Genomic DNA, 17,839 nt, shown 5'->3' on the forward strand with positions numbered 1-17,839 from the left:
TCGTGTCACTGGGAGAATCTAGGAGGAGGGATATGAGGAGAGAGTAGGGAAGGGGTGTAAGATAATGATTTTTAGTTTCTCCTCCCTCTCTCGTGTCACTGGGAGAATCTAGGAGGAGGGATATGAGGAGAGAGTAGGGAAGGGGTGTAATATAATGATTTTTAGTTTCTCCTCCCTCTCTCATGTCACTGGGAGATCCTAGGAGGAGTCAGATGTGGAGAGAGTAGGGAAAGGGTGTAAGATAATGATTTTTAGTTTCTCCTCCCTCTTTCGTGTCACTGGGAGATTCTAGGAGGAGGGATATGAGGACAGAGTAGGGAAGGGGTGTAATATAATTTTTAGTTTCTCCTCCCTCTCTCGTGTCACTGGGAGATTCTAGGAGGAGGGATATGAGGAGAGAGTAGGGAAGGGTGTAATGTAGACATTTTTAGAGGCTGTTGGTTAATGACTTTATGGTCTCGTAACTTTTACACTCCTGTGACTGTTCTCTCCCTTTCCCTCCTCTTAGGTACTCCCAGTATCACTCTTTCCAGCAGGTGATTAAGGAACTGAGTGACTTTGCAGGGCAGCGGGAAGTGGTGGCTGAGACCCTGATGCTTACGATCTGTGTGGAACTCGTAAAGTATTCACAGGAGATAAAGCATGAGAGGAAAACGGTAAATAGGGTCTTTCCATGTGTGAGGGGAGCAGGGTTTTATTTTGGAGGGACTGGCTTGAGGCGGTGGGGTTAGGGTGCAGCTGTCCATGGTCCTGGGCTCTCTCTCTTTTTTTTTTTTTTTCCATGGCTTTCTCTGTCATTGGAGCTGGGCTATGGTCTGAGGGGTCGATGTAATAAAAGCTTCGCTCAGCTGAGTGTAGTGTGTAACACGCAATTGGATGAGCGTTTTGGACACGAGTCCACAATCCCTTATACTATAAGGGGTTTAGCGCATCCGAAATGCGTGACCAACCCCCCCCCCCAATAGTCCTCACTTGCAAATTCATGTAGATCTGTGCGCTCAGAAATTAACGCCAGCCCAGGGCAGGAGTTAATTTCTGAGCAGCCCAAAAAAGTGTACAGAAAAGCAGAAAATACTGCCTTTTCTGGATATCCTCTGCCTTAATATCCTTTTCCTAACCCATGGCTGGGCACAGGCTGAGCATCCGTTTTCCTAACCCGCTGACAGCCTCCTCTCCTGGGTTGCCCAGGAGGTGCTAGGAGCACGCAATTGTCCCTAGCGCCTCCTTTTAGCACAACCCCGCGTGCCCAGGGGAGGTGGCTGGGCGTGCGTCAGGAAAGCGTTTTGCGCGTGATTGTACTGTATCGGCCCGTTAATGTGAAAACATTTCTCCCCTGCTTGTTAGTGTCCCCCATGTAAACGTCATGGTAATTACAGCAGTAGGTAATGCACGGAGGTGGACTGGCCTACCCCGTGCTTTCCACGGTTACCGCAAGTCCATGGACAGAAGCAGGAGTTGCACTGATGGGGCCTTTCTTCAGGGTTTCTGAGAAGAAATCACATTTGTATGTGCACAGAGCATTTTTTTAAACACATTTTCGGGTTAGTGCTTCAGACTCCGGATGCGTTAGCGAGCATTAGCTTCCTGCATCAGAGGTATAATGGACTGAGCGCAGCCCCTGAGTGAGTCGCACGTATTCACTATGGGGAGTGCATCCTGCTGCTTCTCCTTCTTAGCGGCAGGGATATCGATGGAAAGGTGCCGGCCGCTTCCTCCTCATCCCTCAGACTCCGGCCTGTCTCGCACTAGCTGGGATTGGAACCTGGTTATTCTTCCTCACCTTTTCTCCCACCCCGGAGATGCTTTGCAGGTGGTGACACCTGCTACGTATGTGAGAGGATTTCTCCCCTCGTTTATCAGCTTTTCTGTTTAATTCCCCAGTATCTGCAGGAGGGAAGGAGAGCGCAGCAGCAGCTGGAAGGCAGTCTGAAGCAGCTGGAAAGTGTAAGTCAAAGCCTCTAACCCGTCCCACCCCAAATGCTGAAGGAGGGAAAGACTGCGATCCCGGAATGAGAATGGAGCAGCAGAAATCTTCCAGCAGTGAACGAGTGACAAACGAACAATTTCTTTTGCAGAGTAAAAGGAAGTTTGAGCGTGATTGCAGGGAGGCAGAGAAAGCTGCACTGACAGCCGAGAAACTGGATCAGGATATCAATGCAACGAAAGCAGATGTGGAAAAGGCAAGTAGCGCCCTCCGTGAAGGTGTCACAGGCTGCACGCCAGTCGCATGATGACGTGTGTATGTGCTGCCAGGGCAATAAGATGGTAAGATGGTCCTCGGCACCCAGGCCGTGTTCAGGGTGGCAGAGATGGGCTTTCCTAGTTATTTCATTAATTTATTAGATATATTTTCCATATTAACAACGTGTGTGTGTGTGTGGATGCTCGTGCCTCTGCGAAGTGTGTGTGTTTTGGGGAGCCTGTATGTGTGTGTGTGGATGCTCGTGCCTCTGTGTGTGTTTGGGAGAGTCTGTATGTGTGTGCGGATGCTCGTGCCTCTGTGTGATTGGGAGCGTCTGTATGTGTGTGTGGATGCTCGTTCCTCTGCGAGTGTGTGATTTAGGGAGCCTGTATGTGTGTGTGGATGCTCTTGCCTCTGTGTGTGTTTGGGAGAGTCTGTATGTGTGTGTGGATGCTCTTGCCTCTGTGTGTGTTTGGGAGAGTCTGTATGTGTGTGCGGATGCTCGTGCCTCTGTGTGTTTGGGAGCGTCTGTATGTGTGTGCGGATGCTCGTGCTTCTGTGTGTGAGTGTGTGTGGGAGAGTCTGTGTGTGTGTGTGGATGCTCTTGCCTCTGTGTGTGTTTGGAAGAGTCTGTATGTGTGTGTGGATGCTCGTGCCTCTGTGTGTGTTTGGGAGAGTCTGTATGTGTGTGCGGATGCTCGTGCCTCTGTGTGATTGGGAGCGTCTGTATGTGTGTGCGGATGCTCGTGCTTCTGTGTGTGAGTGTGTGTGGGAGAGTCTATGTGTGTGTGGATGCTCGTGCTTCTGTGTGTGAGTGTGTGTGGGAGAGTCTATGTGTGTGTGGATGCTCGTGCCTCTGTGTGTGAGTGTGTTTGGGAGAGTCTGTATGTGTGTGTGTGGATGCTCGTGCCTCTGTGTGTGAGTGTGTTTGGGAGAGTCTGTATGTGTGTGTGTGGATGCTCGTGCCTCTGTGTATGAGTGTGTTTGGGAGGGTCTGTATGTGTGTGTGTGGATGCTCGTGCCTCTGTGTGTGTGTGTGGGGAGTCTGTATGTGTGTGTGTGTGTGTATGCTCGTGCCTCTGTGAGTGTGTGTTTTGGGGAGCCTGTTGTCTCTGCACAGTACAGCTTCCCAACAGAATGACTGACCGATCAACCAGCTGACCAACACAAACCTTTTATGTTTATAGATTTAGCACAGGGCATCGAGTTGTTAGCTCAAGGTGAGATACGTTCTGCTCCTCAAGGTACTTCCCTGTCCACAGAGGGCTCTCACAATCTGTTGGTACCTGAGGCATTTTCCAGGAAAACTCAGGTGTGAAGCCTGGGTGTCTCTTATGCACTGACTGTGTACACTTTCAGCTCCCCTGGGGGAGGAGGCCTATGAGGAAAGGAGTCTCCAGTGATGGTGGAAGTGAATCTGTGCTTGAACCTGTCTCTGATTCAGTGGTCTGCAGATGTGACTGACTGAAGTGCTACCTTCTGTGTAGGGATCTCTAGCACTGCCAGCTTCATCTATTTGATTTCCCCTGGGAGACGTATTTGGGTTCTAGGGCCGGTGTGGTGATTGCAGTGCTGCCTTTTTGGTGGTAGGGTTGTTGACGTGAGAGTCCTGGCAGTTAGTGCTGAGTGATTCAGGTGATGCCGGCAGGTGAATATTCTTGGTTTGACTGGTGAGCAGGAAGGGGATGTGTCGTCGTTCTGCTCTGCTCCTGTGGACGTGGATTATCTGTTTACAGAACTGGAGGTGCAGGATTTCTGTTGGGGTCTGTCCCATCCTCTCTCTCTCTCCTCTACCTCCTGTCTTGCTAAACAACTTTCCTCTTGTCCTGCAGGCCAAGCAGCAGGCAAACCTGCGCAGTCACATGGCTGAGGAGAGCAAGAATGATTACGCCTCCTGCCTGCAGAAGTTCAACCAGGATCAGAGCCAGTTCTACTTTACCCAAATGCCCCAGATCTACCGGGTGAGGACAGGGACTCTGCGACCACCCCCCACCGCTCTGGCACGGTCACAGGCCTTGCGATGTAATCAGACTTTCTCTGTCTCTCTCAGAAGCTGCAGGAAATGGACGAGCGCAGAACAGCAAAGCTGAAGGAGGGCTACAGCCTGTTTTCCGATGCAGAGCGGCAAGTCCTGCCCATCATAGGGAAATGTCTGGATGGAATGAGCTGTGGCAGATTCTGTGAACGAGAAGCACGTAGGTAGAAACGGACGTCCTCGCCCGAAAATGCTCCTCTTCCTTAGGAAGATCGTTGCAGAGAATTTACAAAACAGAAAAGGTGCCTCCTGATGCTGGGATGCTAGAGTGGCCCCCAGTGCTGGGATGGGGGACTGGCCCCTGATGCAGCGATGGGGGGAGGCAGAGCGTCATTGCTGGGATTGTGGGAGGGGGTTTAACAGGAATGGCCCTCCCCTGGTGCTGGGATTGTAGGAGGGGAGAGGGATGGCCCCCCTGGTGCTGGGATTGTAGGGGGGAGAGGGATGGCCCTCCCTGGTGCTGGGATTGTAGGGGGGGAGAGGGATGGCCCCCCTGGTGCTGGGATTGTAGGGGGGAGAGGGATGGCCCCCCTGGTGCTGGGATTGTAGGGGGGAGAGGGATGGCCCCCCTGGTGCTGGGATTGGGGGAGGTGAAGCCCTGGTGCTGGGATTGTAGGGGGGAGAGGGGTGAAGCCTGGTGCTGGGATTGTAGAGGGGAGAGGGATGGCCCCCCTGGTGCTGGGATTGTAGGGGGGAGAGGGATGGCCCCCTGGTGCTGGGATTGTAGGGGGGAGAGGGATGGCCCCCCTGGTGCTGGGATTGGGGGGAGGTGAAGCCCTGGTGCTGGGATTGTAGGGGGGAGAGGGGTGAAGCCCTGGTGCTGGGATTGTAGAGGGGAGAGGGATGGCCCCCCTGGTGCTGGGATTGTAGGGGGGAGAGGGATGGCCCCCCTGGTGCTGGGATTGTAGGTGGGAGAGAGGGATGGCCCCCCTGGTGCTGGGATTGTAGGTGGGAGAGAGGGATGGCCCCCCTGGTGCTGGGATTGTAGGGGGGAGAGGGATGGCCCCCCTGGGGCTGGGATTGTAGGGGGAGAGGGATGGCCCCCCTGGTGCTGGGATTGTAGGGGGGAGAGGGATGGCCCTCCCCTGGTGCTGGGATTGTAGGGGGGAGAGGGATGGCCCTCCCCTGGTGCTGGGATTGTAGGGGGGAGAGGGATGGCCCTCCCCTGGTGCTGGGATTGTAGGGGGGAGAGGGATGGCCCTCCCCTGGTGCTGGGATTGTAGGGGGGAGAGGGATGGCCCTCCCCTGGTGCTGGGATTGTAGGGGGGAGAGGGATGGCCCTCCCCTGGTGCTGGGATTGTAGGGGGGAGAGGGATGGCCCCCCTGGTGCTGGGATTGTAGGGGGGAGAGGGATGGCCCCCCTGGTGCTGGGATTGTAGGGGGGAGAGGGATGGCCCCCTGGTGCTGGGATTGGGGGGAGGTGAAGCCCTGGTGCTGGGATTGTGGAGAAAGGGGGTGACCCTCAGTGCTGGGATTGTGGGGTGGGGAAGGGTTGGTCCCTGGTGCTAGGATGCTTTCTCTGGGATGGTGATGTCTTGTGTGCATGCTGTCTGCGCTGTGCTATCCTGACCTGGGTAGAGGGGTAGAGCGTGTTATGGGTCATGGATATTGATTTTGCTTTCTTGTGGTGTCCTCAGGACTCTCAGCTCCTGATAGAGATGCACAAGTCTGGCTTTGAGAGACCTGGAGACGTAGAATTTGAAGATTTCAGCGAGACCATGAACCGCACATCCTCCGACAGCAGCGTAGGGCCTCCAAAAGGAACCCTAGATACCCGGGGAGACTGCAGACAGCTTGCAAAGAGCAAAGGCAAGCGCTGGCCATTCCTCAAGAAGTATAAAGTGAGTGAGTGGCGTTTTCTCGCAGCCCTGAACCCCCCTGCCAGGAGCACAGGACCCGATTCATCCCTCCACCCTTCCACAAAAAATGACAGGAGTTGGGTGGTGCCTTATAGAAGAACCAATGTATTGAACTATGAGCTTTTCAGGAAAGCATCTATAAGGTGCCACCCACCTCGAGTCATTTTTTGCTACACCAGGCTGTCCCTCTGAAGATTTCTCACCCCCTTTCACAGACACTTCTGAACCTGCTGATTTAGGAGCTGTGCTGGTGCTTTCCTGAGCTTGTGTGATAGCCCAGGTGATTCGGGGGGGGGGGCGGTCTTGGCAGATGGTTACTGTTGAGGGGCCTGGTGGGACTTGGACATCCCGAGGCAGGAGTCTGGAAGCACTGAGTATTGATAGTGGAGTTGACCCTAGATGTTTCCTGATGAGTTGGTTTGGAACTATATTTGGAGCTAAGAACCTGTAGGTCATTTCATGAAGAAGTGAGAAAGGGGTGTTGGTAGTAATGTCTGGCTTCTTGGCCTGTGGTAGCTGGAAGAGCATGAAAATGGTGCATGTAATGAGCTATTAGCTTCGTTTAGACACCCCATGCCTTGCAAACCTTGACAAGCAGACGCAGACCCCTCCGCTGACACCTCTCCACACATGTGCTTCATGCTCCCTTCTACCCTCCTTGCCTTTTTTCCACTTTTCCTATGCTGCTCTCCACACCTTCCACATTCACCTCCAAGCCCTGATCCTTCCACCCCCTGTCATCCACTGCTGCCTTCTCCAGGCTCTGTGCCTCTGCCCCTACTGCCTCTGAACCCTGTTCCTTCCCTGTTTTTCTTGATAATGTTGTTGTTTTGGATCTGTTGTGTGTGGGGTGTAGACAGGTACGGTGGAGGGAAAGGTCTCCTGTTGCGCTGGGGAGATTGAGTAGGGTCTCTCCTTGGTCTCTTGGAGGAGGGCCTCTCCTTGGAGGGTCTTTCCTTGAACTCTTGGAGGTCTCCTTGATCTCCTTGGGGTCTTGGAGGAGGGCCTCTTCTTGGTGTCTTGGAGGAGAGTCTCTTGGTGTCTTGGAGGAGGGTCTTTCCTTGATCTCTTGGAGGTCTCCTTGATCTCCTTGGGATCTTGGAGAAGGGTCTCTTCTTGGTGTCTTGGAGGAGGGTCTTTCCTTGATCTCTTGGAGGTCTCCTTGATCTCCTTGGGGTCTTGGAGGAGGGCCTCTTCTTGGTGTCTTGGAGGAGGGTCTTTCCTTGATCTCTTGGAGGTCTCTTTGGTGTCTTGGAGGAGGGCCTCTTCTTGGTGTCTTGGAGGGAGGGTCTTTCCTTGATCTCTTGGAGGAGGACTTCTCCTTGGTATTGTCAGGGGAAGGGGTGGGAGTTTCTCTTTCGTCTCTCCTTGTTGGGGTCTCTGGGAGGTGGTATCTGTATTTGTGTTTTATACTTTTTCCCCAACTGAGTTTTTCTTTCTCTCTCTTCTTGTCTTTGTTTTCCTTACACCTTAGCTTCCTCCCCCTCCTCTTTCACTGCTAAATTCTTATCCTTCCTCTGCTGCTAATGGACCCCCATCCCCCAGGTTCAGCCGGGACCCCCTGTCTTACTGTCTGAATGAGATCAATAAGACCATGAAGCCCCGAATCTCTTCCTTCCGCACGCTGAAGAGGGGGGTAAGTTGCATTTCCTGCTCTCTGTGCTCTTCTGGAGATTGTGCGGTGCTTGCTCATACATGTAACACACATGCATAGGTGAGGATGGCATGCGGAGCAATCAGAAACATGTCTGCATGTCTCTCACTACAGAATATCGTCACAGAGGATTTCAGCCATCTCCCACCCGAGCAGAGGAGAAAGAAACTGCAGCAAAAGATCGAAGAGAAAAAACGAGATTTACAGAAAGAAACAGATCAAAGGTAAAGTCCATGGAGAATCTGAGCCCCTGCCTCATCTCCCCCTCCCTCACTCATCCTGTGCTCCCACAGACCCTGCTCCTCAGCCTCATCTCCCCCATCTCTCACTCATCCTGTGCTCCCACAGACCCTGCTCCTCAGCCTCATCTCCCCCTTCCACTCATCCTGTGCTCCCACAGACCCTGCTCCTCGGCCTCATCTCCCCCACTCATCCTATGCTCCTACAGACCCTGCACCAGAGCCTCATCTCCCCCTCCCTCACTCATCCTGTGCTCCCACAGACCCTGCTCCTCAGCCTCATCTCCCCCTCCCTCACTCATCCTGTGCTCCCACAGACCCTGCTCCTCAGCCTCATCTCCCCCTCCCTCACTCATCCTGTGCTCCCACAGACCCTGCTCCTCAGCCTCATCTCCCCTCCTTCACTCATCCTGTGCTCCCACAGACCCTGCTCCTCAGCCTCATCTCCCCCTCCCTCACTCATCCTATGCTCCCACAGACCCTGCTCCTCAACCTCATCTCCCCCTCCCTCACTCATCCTGTGCTCCCACAGACCCTGCTCCTCAGCCTCCCTCATTCATCTCTGCTCCCACAGACCCTGCTCCAGACCTCATCTCCCCCCCCCCCTCACCATGTCACCCTCTTTCCGCCTCCACAAGGTGCTTGCTCCTGCAGTACTCTCTGAGCTCAGGCACACACCTACCTTGCTCCAGAGATCACATCTGCCTCTCCACCCCTCAGTGACCCTGCTTGAGATGCTGATCCAGCTAGTTTTGGGATGTGCACCCTTGCTGGTTTGCGGATTTGTCTCAGTTTTAGTTATTTTTATTTATTAAAATCTTATATTTCGTACACTTGTTGTTATATCCCATGCGGATTATGTATTAAAAAGACATATAATATAAACATACAATTCCTGTCAACTAAAACATTTACAACATTAAGACAATCTGTTACACAGATGGCAACAATTTGCAATGTAGCCCTTAGTTATGTTAGTGAAAGTATAATCATGTAAAGGTTTCCTGAAGGCACATGCTCTTAAGGGGTTAATGCCTGCCTCTTGCCGAGGATTCCTCGCAGGGCACTGCAGAGTTAAAAGCTCGGCTTCTGGACCTTTGTGGGTTGAAATCCTGAGAGCATGGGAATGGCTTGGACTATGAACGATGGTACCAGACTAACAGTTGTGCTGGGATTGGCCATCAGAGCCTCCCTGTTTATTCACTCATCTGGATTGCAAATTGGTTGACGGACAGAAGACAATGTGTGATGGTAAACGGAACCTTCTCTGAAGAGAGAGCGGTTTTAAGTGGTGTACCGCAAGGATCGGTGTTGGGACCGGTCCTGTTCAATATCTTTGTGAGCGACATTGCGGACGGGATAGAAGGTAAGGTTTGTCTTTTTGCGGATGACACTAAGATCTGCAACAGAGTGGACACGCCGGAAGGAGTGGAGAGAATGAGACGGGATCTAAGGAAACTGGAAGAGTGGTCGAAGATATGGCAGCTGAGATTCAATGCCAAGAAGTGCAAAGTCATGCATATGGGGAGCGGAAATCCGAATGAACTGTATTCGATGGGGGGGGGGAAAGGCTGACGTGCACGGAGCAGGAGAGGGACCTTGGGGTGATAGTGTCTAATGATATGAAGTCTGCGAAACAATGCGACAAGGCGATAGCAAAAGCCAGAAGAATGCTGGGCTGCATAGAGAGAGGAATATCGAGTAAGAAAAGGGAAGTGATTATTCCCTTGTACAGGTCCTTGGTGAGGCCTCACCTGGAGTACTGTGTTCAGTTCTGGAGACCGTATCTACAAAAAGACAAAGACAAGATGGAAGCGGTACAGAGAAGGGCGACCAGGAAGGTGGAGGATCTTCATCGCATGACGTACGAGGAGAGATTGAAGAATCTAAATATGTACACCCTGGAGGAAAGGAGGAGCAGAGGTGATATGATACAGACTTTCAGATACTTGAAAGGTTTTAATGATCCAAGGCAACAACAAACCTTTACCATAAGAAAAAAATCAGCAGAACCAGGGGTCACGATTTGAAGCTCCAGGGAGGAAGATTCAGAACCAATGTCAGGAAGTATTTCTTCACGGAGAGGGTGGTGGATGCCTGGAATGCCCTTCCGGAGGAAGTGGTGAAGACCAGAACTGTGAAGGACTTCAAAGGGGCGTGGGATAAACACTGTGGATCCATAAAGTCAAGAGGCCGCCAATGAAGAGTGGGTGACTCGCCAGAATGATGGCTACTGCCTGGAGACAATACCCTTATTCAATAAACATACACATGGTTACTGTGACTCCAACATCACTCTAAGCTTCAACAGCAAGAGGAAATGTGGAAAAAAGGATTTGCACTCACAAAGACGGGAGTAGCTGGCTTGTTACGGCGGTTACTACCCCAAACCAAATGTACCTGATACTTCACTCTCGACGCATATCCAGCATGGCTCTCTGCTTCAATGGCATGGGAGAAAGACTGATACATCACAAATTTCCAGCATAGCTCTCTGCTTCAACGGCAGGGGAAAAGAAAAACTGATACTTCACGCATATCCAGCATAACTTCAACGGCAGGGGAGAAGAAAAAAGGATTCACACTCACAAAGCGGGGAGTAGCTGGCTTGTTACGGCGGTTACTACCCCAAACCAAATGTGCCTGATACTTCACTTTCGATGCATACCCAGCATAGCTCTCTGCTTCAACGGCAGGGGAGAAGAAAAAAACTGATACCTCACGCATATCCAGCATAGCTCCCTGCTTCAACGGCAGGGGAGAAGATAAACAACCAATAAGGGCTGTATAACATAATCTGGGTAAAAACAAATAAGCATGGGTGTAGCTTGCTTATTGCGGCGGTTACTACCCCTACTACCTCTAACTAATCAAGCTAGATATTTCACTTGGATGCAGCTCCATCACCGCTCTCTACATTAATGGCGTGGGTGGAAGGGAATTAGAACCAAGAGCTAAGAGAAACAGATAAGTATGGGAGAAGAAATGAGGGAAGCTTGCTGGGCAGACTGGATGGGCCATTTGGTCTTCTTCTGCCGTCATTTCTATGTTTCTATGTTTCTATATTCTGCCTCCCTGTTCTCTCCTTTTATTTGTACCTCTGGTTGCAGTTTTTAAGGGAAAGATCATACATAGCTCAACCCCCATCTCCTGCTAAGCTTCACAGCTCCTTTCTCTCCCTCTCGCCCTGCAGAGATGCCTTACATAAAATGAAGGACGTTTACCAGAAATCCCCCCAGATGGGAAACCCTAACAGCCTCGAGCCAAAGATCACAGAAACCCTCAACGACATTGACAAATTGCAGCAGGAAATTCAGAAATACGAGGTGAGGATAATGGAAGTGGGGTTCTCTCTGTGCCTGAGCTGCAACTAACCTTGCGCAGCTTTGTGGCTCCAACAGGTACGGTGAGGGGCTCGGATGGGGGGGGGGTACTGAGTCGTGCAGGTACAGTGTGTGAAGCTCTCAGGGAGTGCTACATGTGACAGGCTTGGAGCGGGCACTGTAGGACATTACAGGTACAGTGTAGGAGGGACTCAGGTGGACTCGGCAGGTATAATGTGAGAAGCTTGGCAGGTGCACTGTGGGACATTACAGGTACAGTGTGTGAGGGACTCAGGTGGGCTCTACAGGTATAATGTGAGAGGCTTGGAGCGGGCACTGTGGGACATTACAGGTACAGTGTAGGAGGGACTCAGGTGGGCTCTACAGGTATAATGTGAGAAGCTTGGAGCGGGCACTGTAGGACATTACAGGTACAGTGTAGGAGGGACTCAGGTGGGCTCTACAGGTATAATGTGAGAGGCTTGGAGCGGGCACTGTAGGACATTACAGGTACAGTGTGTGAGGGACTCAGGTGGGCTCTACAGGTATAATGTGAGAAGCTTGGCAGGTGCACTGTGGGACATTACAGGTACAGTGTGAGGGACTCAGGTGGGCTCTACAGGTATAATGTGAGAAGCTTGGCAGGTGCACTGTGGGACATTACAGGTACAGTGTAGGAGGGACTCAGGTGGGCTCTACAGGTATAATGTGAGAGGCTTGGAGCGGGCACTGTGGGACATTACAGGTACAGTGTGTGAGGGACTCAGGTGGGCTCTACAGGTATAATGTGAGAGGCTTGGAGCGGGCACTGTGGGACATTACAGGTACAGTGTGTGAGGGACTCAGGTGGGCTCTACAGGTATAATGTGAGAGGCTTGTAGCGGGCACTGTGGGACATTACAGGTACAGTGTGTGAGGGACTCAGGTGGGCTCTACAGGTATAATGTGAGAGGCTTGGAGCGGGCACTGTAGGACATTACAGGTACAGTGTAGGAGGGACTCAGGTGGGCTCTACAGGTATAATGTGAGAGGCTTGGAGCGGGCATTGTAGGACATTACAGGTACAGTGTAGGAGGGACTCAGGTGGGCTCTACAGGTATAATGTGAGAAGCTTGGAGCGGGCACTGTAGGACATTACAGGTACAGTGTGTGAGGGACTCAGGTGGGCTCTACAGGTATAATGTGAGAAGCTTGGCAGGTGCACTGTGGGACATTACAGGTACAGTGTGTGAGGGACTCAGGTGGGCTCTACAGGTATAATGTGAGAGGCTTGGAGCGGGCACTGTAGGACATTACAGGTACAGTGTAGGAGGGACTCAGGTGGGCTCTACAGGTATAATGTGAGAGGCTTGGAGCGGGCACTGTGGGACATTACAGGTACAGTGTGTGAGGGACTCAGGTGGGCTCTACAGGTATAATGTGAGAGGCTTGGAGCGGGCACTGTGGGACATTACAGGTACAGTGTGTGAGGGACTCAGGTGGGCTCTACAGGTATAATGTGAGAGGCTTGGAGCGGGCACTGTCGGACATTACAGGTACAGTGTAGGAGGGACTCAGGTGGGCTCTACAGGTATAATGTGAGAAGCTTGGCAGGTGCACTGTGGGACATTACAGGTACAGTGTAGGAGGGACTCAGGTGGACTCGGCAGGTATAATGTGAGAGGCTTGGAGCGGGCACTGTGGGACATTACAGGTTCAGTGTGTAAGGGACTCAGTTGGGCTCTACAGGTATAATGTGAGAGGCTTGGCAGGTGCACTGTGGGACATTACAGGTACAGTGTGTGAGGGACTCAGGTGGGCTCTACAGGTATAATGTGAGAGGCTTGGAGCGGGCACTGTGGGACATTACAGGTACAGTGTGTGAGGGACTCAGGTGGGCTCTACAGGTATAATGTGAGAGGCTTGGAGCGGGCACTGTGGGACATTACAGGTACAGTGTGTGAGGGACTCAGTTGGGCTCTACAGGTATAATGTGAGAAGCTTGGCAGGTGCACTGTGGGACATTACAGGTACAGTGTGTGAGGGACTCAGTTGGGCTCTACAGGTATAATGTGAGAGGCTTGGAGCGGGCACTGTGGGACATTACAGGTACAGTGTGTGAGGGACTCAGGTGGGCTCTACAGGTATAATGTGAGAAGCTTGGCAGGTGCACTGTGGGACATTACAGGTACAGTGTACGAGGGACTCAGGTGGGCTCTACAGGTATAATGTGAGAGGCTTGGAGCGGGCACTGTAGGACATTACAGGTACAGTGTAGGAGGGACTCAGGTGGACTCGGCAGGTATAATGTGAGAAGCTTGGCAGGTGCACTGTGGGACATTACAGGTACAGTGTGTGAGGGACTCAGGTGGGCTCTACAGGTATAATGTGAGAGGCTTGGAGCGGGCACTGTGGGACATTACAGGTACAGTGTGTGAGGGACTCAGTTGGGCTCTACAGGTATAATGTGAGAAGCTTGGCAGGTGCACTGTAGGACATTACAGGTACAGTGTGTGAGGGACTCAGGTGGGCTCTACAGGTATAATGTGAGAGGCTTGGAGCGGGCACTGTGGGACATTACAGGTACAGTGTGTGAGGGACTCAGTTGGGCTCTACAGGTATAATGTGAGAAGCTTGGCAGGTGCACTGTGGGACATTACAGGTACAGTGTGTGAGGGACTCAGTTGGGCTCTACAGGTATAATGTGAGAGGCTTGGCAGGTGCACTGTGGGACATTACAGGTACAGTGTGTGAGGGACTCAGGTGGGCTCTACAGGTATAATGTGAGAAGCTTGGCAGGTGCACTGTGGGACATTACAGGTACAGTGTACGAGGGACTCAGGTGGGCCCTACAGGTATAATGTGAGAGGCTTGGAGCGGGCACTGTGGGACATTACAGGTACAGTGTGTGAGGGACTCAGTTGGGCTCTACAGGTATAATGTGAGAAGCTTGGCAGGTGCACTGTGGGACATTACAGGTACAGTGTGTGAGGGACTCAGTTGGGCCCTACAGGTATAATGTGAGAGGCTTGGAGCGGGCACTGTGGGACATTACAGGTACAGTGTGTGAGGGACTCAGGTGGGCTCTACAGGTATAATGTGAGAAGCTTGGCAGGTGCACTGTGGGACATTACAGGTACAGTGTGTGAGGGACTCAGGTGGGCTCTACAGGTATAATGTGAGAGGCTTGGCAGGTGCACTGTGGGACATTACAGGTACAGTGTGTGAGGGACTCAGGTGGGCTCTACAGGTATAATGTGAGAAGCTTGGCAGGTGCACTGTGGGACACTCAGCTGTTCAGGTGAAGGGGGCATTGTGTAAGGAGCTCAGGGTGCATTATGGGATGTTTTAGATTGGCACTCAGGGTGCACTGTGGGATGGTCTCATGAGTCCGTGGTGGCTGTACTGGAGGTCACAGTGTGCACAGAGGTTTTCTGAGGTGGTGCTTAGATTGGCACTGGGGAGGGCACACATGGTTAACACAGGCATGTTTTGGGTTGTTGTGAAGGGTGCTCAGGGTGTTTTGGACTGGCAGTGTGGGAGTAGTGGAAAGCACTTGGGATGCGCTGTGGTGTGTGTTGGATTCTGTCTGCTATAAGGCTTTTATTCCTTCTTTCTTTCCTAGTCTTGGCTATCGAATGTGGAAAGTCGCATGAATAGCCGTGGTGACACTATTACGAGGTACACGGGACATTCCGAGCGCACCTCCACCCTGAACAACAGCACTAGCTCCCTCGAGAAAGACAGGTAAGGCATTGCACCGCTCCTGCTCAAGCAAAGCGTTCTCGCCTTCATAAAATGGCTTTTTCCTTACTGTCCTGGGAGTGGAATGTAGAAGGATCTCCCTGCTGTGCAGACCTTCCTCTAATTTTATTTATTCAGAATTCTTTATAACCTGCAATTCCTTATTTGTTCAATGCAGATAAAATCATTCAATGTACATAATAAAAACAAAAAATAGATCACATCATAAAATTAAAAACAGCAAATTCTCATGTAACATAAATGTGCACTGGTATTTCCTTACAACAGTCTTGTCTGCAGTGCCCGTAAGCACAACTCTGAAGATGCCTGAGCAAACAAACACTTCTTTACTTTTCTTGGAAGTTTTTTGTAATTTGCTTCCATCCTCAGCTCCAGTGGAATATTATTCCATTGTACTGGCCCCATACTGAAAAGACATGCAACCAAATTTGCTGCAGCCTACATTCCCTGTTTGATGGAAGGCACAACAGTTCTCGAGTTAGCGAGCGCAAAGTACGCTATGGAATATGTTCTGGCAAACATTGAACCGCCTCATAAATTGCCCCATGCACCAAAGAGAGTAACTTAAATTGAGATCTTTGTACAATAGGCAGCCAATGTAATTCCTTCATATAATTCTTTACAATGCTGTCCCATCCTGGAGGAGGAGGGGAACGCTTGGGATATCACAGGCGCTGGATTGTGACATCACTAGAAGAGATGGTAGAGGGCTGGGAGATCACAGGTATTGGATTGTGACATCACTAGAAGAGATGGGGGAGGGCTGGAATATCACAGGTGCTGGATTGTGACATCACTAGAAGAGATGGGGGAGGGCTGGGAGATCACAGGTGCTGGATTGTGACATCACTAGAAGAGATGGTAGAGGGCTGGGAGATCACAGGTATTGGATTGTGACATCACTAGAAGAGATGGGGGAGGGCTGGAATATCACAGGTGCTGGATTGTGACATCACTAGAAGAGATGGGGGAGGGCTGGGAGATCACAGGTGCTGGATTGTGACATCACTAGAAGAGATGGGGGAGGGCTGGAATACCACAGACATTGGATTGTGACATCACTAGAAGAGATGGTAGAGGGCTAGGAGATCACAGGTGCTGGATTGTGACATCACTAGAAGAGATGGTAGAGGGCTGGGAGATCACAGGTGCTGGATTGTGACATCACTAGAAGAGATGGTAGAGGGCTGGAATATCACAGGCGCTGGATTGTGACATCACTAGAAGAGATGGGGGAGGGCTGGAATACCACAGGCGCTGGATTGTGACATCACTAGAAGAGATGGGGGAGGGCTGGAATATCACAGGTGCTGGATTGTGACATCACTAGAAGAGATGGGGGAGGGCTGGGAGATCACAGGTGCTGGATTGTGACATCACTAGAAGAGATGGGGGAGGGCTGGAATACCACAGACATTGGATTGTGACATCACTAGAAGAGATGGTAGAGGGCTAGGAGATCACAGGTGCTGGATTGTGACATCACTAGAAGAGATGGTAGAGGGCTGGGAGATCACAGGTGCTGGATTGTGACATCACTAGAAGAGATGGTAGAGGGCTGGAATATCACAGGCGCTGGATTGTGACATCACTAGAAGAGATGGGGGAGGGCTGGAATACCACAGGCGCTGGATTGTGACATCACTAGAAGAGATGGGGGAGGGCTGGAATATTACAGGCGCTGGATTGTGACATCACTAGAAAAGATGGGGGAGGGCTGGAATATCACAGACATTGGATTGTGACATCACTAGAAGAGATGGGGGAGGGCTGGAATATCACAGACATTGGATTGTGACATCACTAGAAGAGATGGGAGGAGTCATGGGATATCACTGGAAGAGATGGAGAATGCTGGTGGAAAGGGGAGGGATGTGATATGGCTGGGGTGCAGAGCTACAGCCCCCCACCTCTCTAATCATTTGGATGCAACTGATGTTACAAAATGATTTTTGGTTGCAACACTCCTCAGAAAGGTGCTGTCTGTACAGCCTGGCATGCAAGGAATTCATTTAATAAAATAGTCTCGCTTTGAGAGAAATAGAAGAGTCTGGCCCATGTCTTGTCCGTGCTCCCATGCCCGCACTCTGGCGATGTCTCCTCATCTCATGACGGCAGCACTGTTGGTGTTTTCCTCTGGAAATAGTCCATTCGAATGATGCCGTCTTCTGCTCTTTCTCTGCAGCCCAGAAACCCCTCACTCGGACGACAGCCAGGACCCTTTCAACCAGCCAATTTATACAGAATTTGATGAAGATTTTGAGGAAGAGGCAGCCTCTCCTATTGGCCAGTGCACAGCTCTCTACTCCTTTGAAGGTACTTGTGTAGTTTTCTTTGCCTGAGTCTGGCCACAGTCACTTTTCCTGGAGAGTTTCTCTCTGGATTTATCAGACATTGCTCAGGATCAGCTTCCTTCTCATTACCTCCACCTCCTCTTCCATGTGTGCCTAGCGCTTAGAGCAGCGGGAAACGAACCAGGGGTCAAATGGCACTGCCACCCTCCATTGCCTTAGGTACAGATTTAAATTGTGAGCTCTTTGGAGATGGGGGAAATAGCTACAGTACCTGAACGTGATCCACCTGAAGTCCTGAAAAGCGGAATATAGATAAATAGCTCATTCTCCTAAACCTGAGAATTCAGTCCAGTTCTCTAGTGATAAAGCCACATTCTCATCCTTTCAGTACAGCGAGGCAGTTCCCAGCTCTGTCAGACGGTAAATGTGTGCAGCGCAGAGCGATGAACGGAAGGCGGGTCACACTAGGGTGATCGCATGAGATCCTGGCTTCCTTCTCTGGCTCGCTC

At 51.4% G+C, this 17,839-nt stretch overlaps 1 protein-coding gene across 1 annotated transcript in view; it reads left to right on the plus strand.

The window, feature by feature from the left end:
• LOC115080415 (cdc42-interacting protein 4-like) overlaps nt 1-17,839 on the plus strand; it is a 194,496-nt gene that overhangs the window by 174,517 nt on the left and 2,140 nt on the right. The window contains 12 exon segments of the mRNA XM_029584556.1: nt 509-656; nt 1,882-1,944; nt 2,076-2,180; nt 4,015-4,143; nt 4,233-4,348; nt 4,350-4,377; nt 5,855-6,058; nt 7,551-7,712; nt 7,845-7,954; nt 11,163-11,295; nt 14,897-15,018; nt 17,222-17,352. Coding sequence (XP_029440416.1) covers nt 509-656; nt 1,882-1,944; nt 2,076-2,180; nt 4,015-4,143; nt 4,233-4,348; nt 4,350-4,377; nt 5,855-6,058; nt 7,551-7,712; nt 7,845-7,954; nt 11,163-11,295; nt 14,897-15,018; nt 17,222-17,352 — 1,451 coding nt within the window.

This window comes from Rhinatrema bivittatum, chromosome 19, assembly GCF_901001135.1.
Source record: "Rhinatrema bivittatum chromosome 19, aRhiBiv1.1, whole genome shotgun sequence".
In the NCBI taxonomy this organism is placed as follows: Eukaryota; Metazoa; Chordata; class Amphibia; order Gymnophiona; family Rhinatrematidae; genus Rhinatrema; species Rhinatrema bivittatum.